Source organism: Salvelinus alpinus, chromosome 2 (assembly GCF_045679555.1).
Source record: "Salvelinus alpinus chromosome 2, SLU_Salpinus.1, whole genome shotgun sequence".
NCBI classification, from domain to species: domain Eukaryota; kingdom Metazoa; phylum Chordata; class Actinopteri; order Salmoniformes; family Salmonidae; genus Salvelinus; species Salvelinus alpinus.
In genome coordinates this window covers 94426573-94435442 of record NC_092087.1, presented here as the reverse complement: position 1 = coordinate 94435442, position 8870 = coordinate 94426573, and the positions used below count along the sequence as shown (strand labels likewise).

The 8870-nt window shown below is 39.1% G+C and overlaps 1 protein-coding gene across 1 annotated transcript in view; it reads left to right on the top strand.

Moving 5' to 3' along the window:
• LOC139545504 (adhesion G protein-coupled receptor E5-like) overlaps nucleotides 1-8844 on the top strand; it is a 494332-nt gene extending 485488 nt beyond the window's left edge. The window contains exon 20 of the mRNA XM_071353373.1: nucleotides 8716-8844. Within this exon, the coding sequence (XP_071209474.1) occupies nucleotides 8716-8745 (30 nt within the window). The 3' untranslated portion in view covers nucleotides 8746-8844. The remainder of the gene's footprint in view (nucleotides 1-8715) is intronic.
• The last annotated feature ends 26 nt before the right edge of the window (nucleotides 8845-8870 follow it).

The window sequence follows — 8870 nt, the reverse complement described above, 5'->3', positions numbered from 1 at the left end:
ATCCTCAACCCTTTACTTTTTCCACATTTAGTTGTGTTACAGCCTAAATTTAAAATGTATTAATTAATGTAGATTTTGTGTTACTTACCTACACACAATATCCCATAATGTCAAAGTGAATTTCCTTTTGGAACATACACATTTTAAATTAAAAGGTGAAACGTCTTGAGGCAATAAGAGGTCAACCCTTTGTTATGTCAAGCCTACATAAGTTCAGGAGTAATAATGTGCTTAAAACCTCTTTGGGCTGAGATCCGAGATAACGGGATCGATATGACAACAGCCAGTGAAAGTGCAGGGCGCCAAATTCAAACAACAGAAATCTCATAATTAAAATTCCTCAAATATACAAGTATTTTACATCATTTTGAAGATACACTTCTTGTTAATCCCACCACAGTGTCCGATTTCAAATAGGCTTTACAACGAAAGCACCACAAACGATTATGTTAGGTCTGCACCTAGTCACAGAAAAACACAGCTATTTTTCCAGCCAAAGAGAGGAGTCACAAAAAGCAGAAATATAGATAAATTAATCACTTTGATGATCTTCATCAGATGACACTCATAGGACTTCATGTTACATAATACATGTATGTTTTGTTTGATAAAGTTCATATTTATATCAAAACATCTGAGTTTACATTGGCGCATTATGTTCAGTAGTTCCAAAAACATCCGGTGATTTGGCAGAGAGCCACATCAATTTACAGAAATACTCATCATAAATGTTGATGAAAGATACAAGTGTTATACATGGATCTTTAGATACACTTCTCCTTAATGCAACCGCTGCGTCAGATTTCAAAAAGCTTAACCGAAAAAGCACACCATGCAATAATCTGAGTACAGCCAAACAGATATCCGCCATGTTGTGTAGTGATACAATAATGTATATGTTGAAAGATAACAATAAAATAATTCCACTCTGAAACCTTATAACTGTATGAAAATGATTAGAATCATAAAATTATAATCTGATGATGTGTGTAGTTTTAGTCGGAATTATCTAGCCCCCCACATTCCACTGAAAAGGCAGCGCGCGAAATTCAAAAATATATTTTAGAAATATTTAACTTTCACACATTAACAAGTCCAATACAGCAAATGAAAGATAAACATCTTGTGAATCCAGCCAACATGTCCGATTTATAAAATGTTTTACAGCGAAAACACCACGTTAGCTCACCACCAAATCCAAAAAAAGCACAGACATTTCTTTCACAGCACAGGTACTTTCACAAAACTCCCAAATAGAGATAGAATTAATCACTAACCTTTGAAATTCTTCATCAGATGAGTCATAAACATCATGTTACACAATACATTTATGTTTTGTTCGATAATGTGCATATATATATATTAAAAAAATCTCAGTTTACATTGGCGCGTTATGTGCAGTAATGTTTTGATTCCAAAACATCTGGTGATTTTGCAGAAATACTCATAATAAACATTGATAAAAGATGCAAGTGTTATTCACAAAATTAAAGATAAACTTATCCTCTATGCAACCGCTGTGTCAGATTTCAAAATAGACTTTACGGATAAAGATTAATCTGAGAACGGCGCCCAGAGTCCAAACCAGCCAAAGAAATAGTCACCATTTTGGCGTCAACAAAAGCTACAAAAACACTATAAATATGCACTTACCTTCGAATAACTTAATCAGAAGGCACTCCCAGGAATCCCAGTTCGACAGAAATGACTGAAAAGTTCCATAAAGCCCATCATTTAGCCACTTGTTGTTAGCATGTTCAGCCCAGGAATCCATTTTCATGACGCAGGAGCAATCCCTCCAGACAAAAACTCAAAAAGTTAATTTACAGGTCGTAGAAACAGATCAAATGATGTTTGCAATCCATATTTAGTATGTGTTTTTCATTAATCATCAATAAGGATCCAACCGGAGAATTTCATTGTCTGAAGAAAGAGCATTGGAACGACAGCCCTCTCTGACGACCACTCACTAAAACAGCTCCTATGAGCCCCTCCTTTATAGTAGAATAATAAGACTAAAATCTACAGACGGCGACATCTAGTGGAAGCCCTAGGAAGTCTTTGTTCAGCCATATCTAAAAGGGGTACCATTTGACACTGTTTTGAAAATCGAATTCTCATTTCCTGTTTTGACCTCTTCTCAGGTTTTTGTCTGCCAAATGAGTTCTGTTATACTTACAGAAATAAGTATAATTCAAACAGTTTTAGAAACTTCAGAGTGTTTTCTATACAATAGTAATAATAATATGCATATATTACCTTCTGGGACAGAGTAGGAGGAAATTTTGTTTGGGCACGCAATTTGTTCAAAGTGGAAACACTGCCCCCTATCCCGATGTTAAACAATGTATCTGTATAGTGGAAAAACACAGACTTTCTGAGCAAGGCATAGTTTAGGATTTGAACTTGTATGTGGGTGCCTAGGAAAATACCGAACAACAATTAAAACTGTGTTTGATCCGACCTGGCTAGGCCTCTGAGGAACCTATGAGAGCACAGGGAGTTCTTCTCAAGGTTTCCCTTATCTCGGGGGAATGGAACTGTCGGCTGGGCCGTGATATACAGTGGTGAGAACTATAGAGATAAAACTCACCTATTGTTTGTGTGGAAGTATGTGCACAGCTTTAAAATGGATGTATTTGTATAATGGACTTTAGAACATTCTCTGAATAAACTGTACTATCTTTTTGCATAAACTGAGTCTTTGACTAATTATTATTGGTCAAGGTCTTACAAACCTCGGGAATTGGTGAAAGCTATTGATTGATTGATAGTTATTATCATTGGGATTGAAAATTCTCGTGACATGTAGTCAACAGAAGTCAGAAATATTATTATAAATATTCACTTACCTTTGGTGATCTTCATCAGAATGAACTCCCAGGAATCCCAGTTCCACAATAAATGTTTGATTTGTTCGATAAAGTTAATCATTTATGTCCAAATACCTCCTTTTTGTTCGCGCGTTTAGCCCAGTAATCCAAATTCATGTCGCGTGAGCAGACGAGCAGACGAAAAGTCCAAAAGTTCCATTACAGTCTGTAGAAAAATGTCAAACGAAGTATAGAATCAATGTTTAGGATGTTTTTATCATAAATCTTCAATAATGTGCCAACCAGAGAGTTTCTTTGTCTGTAGAAATGCAATGGAAAGCAAGCTAACTTTCACATGAACGCGCATGGTCAGCTAATGGCACTCTGCCAAACCTCCAACTCATTCCCCTCTCATTCCCCCCTCATTCACAGTAGACGCATCAAACACGGTTCTAAAGACTGTTGACATCTAGTGGAAGCCGTAGGAAGTGCAATATGACCAATATCCCACTGTAACTTCAATAGGGAATGAGTTGAAAAACTACAAACCTCAGATTTCCCACTTCCTGGTTGGATTTTTTCTCAGGTTTTTGCCTGCCATATTAGTTCTGTTATACTCACAGACATCATTCAAACAGTTTTGAATCTTCAGAGTGTTTTCTATCCAAATATACTAATCATATGCATATCTTAGCTTCTGGGACTGAGTAGCAGGCAGTTTACTCTGGGCACCTTTGAGCACCAAGCTACTCAATTGTGCCCCCAGCCATAAGAAGTTCATTAACAAGTCACATAGTAAGTTGCATTGACTCGTTCTGTGTTCAGTGATAAACATGAATTATCATGATGATGTGGCTGGAGACACTTTTCTTCTTAAAAGCCCAATATCTTGACAACTTTACTGCTGATATGCAAAACATAATGAAAGAAATACCAAAATATAGTTTTTGAGTGATATTCCCCTTTATGTTTAGTAACCAAGTAATAATATCTCTGTCTTCTCTCCTATACTTCAGTTTAGTAACCTAGTTATAATATCTCTGTCTTCTCTACTATACTTCATTTTAGTAACCTAGTTATAATATCTCTGTCTTCTCTACTATACTTCAGATTAGTAACCTAGCTATAATATCTCTGTCTTCTCTACTATACTTCAGTTTAGTAACCTAGCTATAATATCTCTGTCTTCTCTCCTATACTTCAGTTTAGTAACCTAGCTATAATATCTCTGTCTTCTCTACTATACTTCAGTTTAGTAACCTAGCTATAATATCTCTGTCTTCTCTACTAAACTTCAGTTTAGTAACCTAGCTAAAATATACATTTTGAACAATTTTGAGATCAGTAGAATATTAAAAATCCCACATGTTGATAGGCTGCCCCTTGTTGAGAATAAATGACAGTATGACATTAGAAACAATAACAGTAACCTCCTCCGATATCCTCACACCAGCCTCACTAATACTAGTAATACTAATCATCATCATCATCATCATCACAACTATCATCATCATCATCATCATCATCATCATCATCATCATCACTGCTATCATCATCATCATCATCATCATCACCATCACTACTATCATCATCATCATCACTGCTATCATCATCATCATCATCGTCGGCATCATCATCACCATCACTACTATCATCATCATCATCATCATCGTCATCATTATCACTACTATCATCATCATCATCATTATCACTACTATCATCATCATTAGCATCATCATTACAATTGGCTCATTCATGCCCCCTCCTCTCCCCTGTAACTATTCCCCAGGCCGTTGCTGTAAATGAGAATGTGTTCTCAGTCAATTTACCTGGTAAAATAAGGGCAAAACAAATAAAAATGTAAATGTAAATGATCATGATCACCCACCGCATTTAACCATGGAAAGATGACTGGGTATATGGACAAATATAAACAGTGTAGTTATTCCCTCCAAGGCAATCAAACAAGAGAAATGTCGGTACAGGGACAAAGTGGAGTCGCAATTCAACAGCTCAGACATGAGACGTATGTGGCAGGGTCTACAGGCAAGAATACAGACTACAAAAAGAAAACCAGCAACATTTTGCTTCCAGACAAACTTAACACCTTCTTAGCACAATGAATTGTGAAGAAATCAAAGTTGGTGAACACTTACGAGTATTAACCAGAGAAGTGACAATATTTCTCAAAAATTCAGTATATCACAATTTGACCCTAATAATTAATGGAATTGTATTAATAAATTAATCAGCATAATATGTAAATTAATTAACATAGAGTAAAATTCCAATATAATTAACTCAAAATAACACTGAACAAATACAGAGAACCTAACCCCTGCCTCCAACATGACATTTCTGAAGTGACTAATTAGCAACTTTTAACAACTATAAAACGAATAGTAATTAGCGAAATTTGTAAATGAGCTATTGAATAAAGTTCCATAAACCAGATGCTTAAGAATCATTAACTTGAATGTGAAATCAACCAAACACAGCATCTCTTCGCTCAGCCACTGAAGTCCACATCCCAACCCTCTGGTTTAGCTGTTTCCCAGACACTTCTCCCGTCACCAAAGACTAGTCTATAATCCTGAATGCTTTACCAGTCGGTACGGGTTATTAAATGTGTGAACTATGGTGAAATAAATGTTTAAATACACATTTTGTGAAACTCACTCCCTAGTCCAGATACTCAGTAGTAGTTACTACAAGAGATTACAGCATAAACCCAGGTGGCAGCACACCTTTAGGGACAGATTACAGCGTAATCCCAGGTGGCAGCACACCTTTAGGGACAGATTACCGCGTAATCCCAGGTGGCAGCACACCTTTAGGGACAGATTACCGCGTAATCCCAGGTGGCAGCACACCTTTAGGGACAGATTACAGCATAATCCCAGGTGGCAGCACACCTTTAGGGACAGATTACCGCGTAATCCCAGGTGGCAGCACATCTTTAGGGACAGATTACAGCATAAACCCAGGTGGCAGCACACCTTTAGGGACAGATTACAGCATAATCCCAGGTGGCAGCACACCTTTAGGGACAGATTACCACATAATCCCAGGTGGCAGCACACCTTTAGGGACAGATTACAGCATAAACCCAGGTGGCAGCACACCTTCAGGGACAGATTACTGCATAATCCCAGGTGGCAGCACACCTTTAGGGACAGATTACAGCATAAACCCAGGTGGCAGCACACCTTTAGGGACAGATTACAGCATAAACCCAGGTGGCAGCACACCTTCAGGGACAGATTACAGCATAATCCCAGGTGGCAGCACACCTTTAGGGACAGATTACAGCATAAACCCAGGTGGCAGCACACCTTTAGGGAGATATGGAGTGAATTTGGTAAATTCAGGAAAAGTAGGCACCACGAAGACATTCAAATATATGCAATGTGGAGAACAAGTATTTTACTGGTGATTATACCCATGGGCCTATAGGACAGTAGCCTACGGTATAGAGTGGCATTTGGGATGCAGAAATATAAAGAATAAACTTTTTTGCATCCCAACGAGGTCCAGAGTACTGTGGTGTTGACAGGGATGGGATTGAAGCTAGTCCAAGGCTAGTACTTTTCAGATCTGGCTAGTAGAACATTTCCCAAACTAGCCTGTCTGTGACAATTTGTATTTTTAAATATTTCATGGCACATATTTTGGACCCGGGCAATTAATAATCTACCAGCCTGGCTGACAAGTGCCCAAAATCCGTAACTTCCATCCCTGGTTGTCGGTATGTTCATTCAGATGAAGACCGTTGCAAACAGTTGTAAAGAGTTGCAAAACGTTTAGTAACAGAAACGTTTTACTCCAAACGAAATTCACTTTGCAATGAAAATGAGAGTTCCTAAATCAGTCCCTGATTGGGGAAGAATACAAATAAATAGTGGAACTGGCTTTGAAGTCCAGAGTTCAATCTGAGGGCTTTAAACCATAAATTAGTGTGGTGTTGAGTAACAATCCCACATGGTTTTGTTGATACAGTGGGGAGAACAAGTATTTGATACACTGCCGATTTTGCAGGTTTTCCTACTTACAAAGCATGTAGAGGTCTGTAATTTTTATCATAGGTACACTTCAACTGTGAGAGACGGAATCTAAAACAAAAATCCAGAAAATCACATTGTATGATTTTTAAGTAATTAATTTGCATTTTATTGCATGACATAAGTATTTGATCACCTACCAACCAGTAAGAATTCCGGCTCTCACAGACCTGTTAGTTTTTCTTTAAGAAGCCCTCCTGTTCTCCACTCATTACCTGTATTAACTGCACCTGTTTGAACTCGTTACCTGTATAAAAGACACCTGTCCACACACAATCAAACAGATTCCAACCTCTCCACAATGGCCAAGACCAGAGAGCTGTGTAAGGACATCAGGGATAAAATTGTAGACCTGCACAAGGCTGGGATGGGCTACAGGACAATAGGCAAGCAGCTTGGTGAGAAGGAAACAACTGTTGGCGCAATTATTAGAAAATGGAAGAAGTTCAAGATGACGGTCAATCACCCTCGGTCTGGGGCTCCATGCAAGATTTCACCTCGTGGGGCATCAATGATCATGAGGAAGGTGAGGGATCAGCCCAGAACTACACGGCAGGACCTGGTCAATGACCTGAAGAGAGCTGGGACCACAGTCTCAAAGAAAACCATTAGTAACACACTACGCCGTCATGGATTAAAATCCTGCAGCGCACGCAAGGTCCCCCTGCTCAAGCCAGCGCATGTCCAGGCCCGTCTGAAGTTTGCCAATGACCATCTGGATGATCCAGAGGAGGAATGGGAGAAGGTCATGTGGTCTGATGAGACAAAAATATAACTTTTTGGTCTAAACTCCACTCGCTGTGTTTGGAGGAAGAAGAAGGATGAGTACAACCCCAAGAACCCATCCCAAACGTGAAGCATGGAGGTGGAAACATCATTCTTTGGGGCTGCTTTTCTGCAAAGGGGACAGGACGACTGCACCGTATTGAGGGGAGGATGGATGGGGCCATGTATCGCGAGATCTTGGCCAACAACCTCCTTCCCTCAGTAAGAGCATTGAAGATGGGTCGTGGCTGGGTCTTCCAGCATGACAACGACCCGAAACACACAGCCAGGGCAACTAAGGAGTGGCTCCGTAAGAAGCATCTCAAGTTCCTGGAGTGGTCTAGCCAGTCTCCAGACCTGAATCCAATAGAAAATCTTTGGAGGGAGCTGAAATTCCGTATTGCCCAGCGACAGCCCCGAAACCTGAAGGATCTGGAGAAGGTCTGTATGGAGGAGTGGGCCAAAATCCCTGCTGCAGTGTGTGCAAACCTGGTCAAGAACTACAGGAAACGTATGATCTCTGTAATTGCAAACAAAGGTTTCTGTACCAAATATTAAGTTCTGCTTTTCTGATGTATCAAATACTTATGTCATGCAATAAAATGCAAATTAATTACTTAAAAATCATACAATGTGATTTTCTGGATTTTTGTTTTAGATTCCGTCTCTCACAGTTGAAGTGTACCTATGATAAAAATTACAGACCTCTACATGCTTTGTAAGTAGGAAAACCTGCAAAATCGGCAGTGTATCAAATACTTGTTCTCCCCACTGTAGGTTCCCTCTTGTTGGAACACTTTACACTGTGACATCAGAAAGAATACATTCTGGACCAATAACAGGCTTAGTATTACTAGTAGTTCTATATCCCATGGCTATCACTAATTGATATATTGGATGTGTCCCAATTGCACCCTATTCCCTACAGTGAACTACTGTTGATTATTGGTGCCCTATATAGGGAATATGGTGTCATTTGGGATGTGCACATTGTCTTAAAAGAGTCTACGCTTAAAGTGGTTGTCTGGTTAAATAAATAACTATCTCTCTCTCTCTCTCTCTCTCTCTCCTCACAGGTCTTCATTTCAGTCTACTGGGGAACCTAGAGGCCAGAGATTGCGGCCTGGGCTTCATATTCAAAACAAGAAAACAATGTGTTGATACAGATGAGTGTAAAGAGTTGGACAACACCCCACCCTGTGGAAGTAATGCCACGTGTTACAACACACAG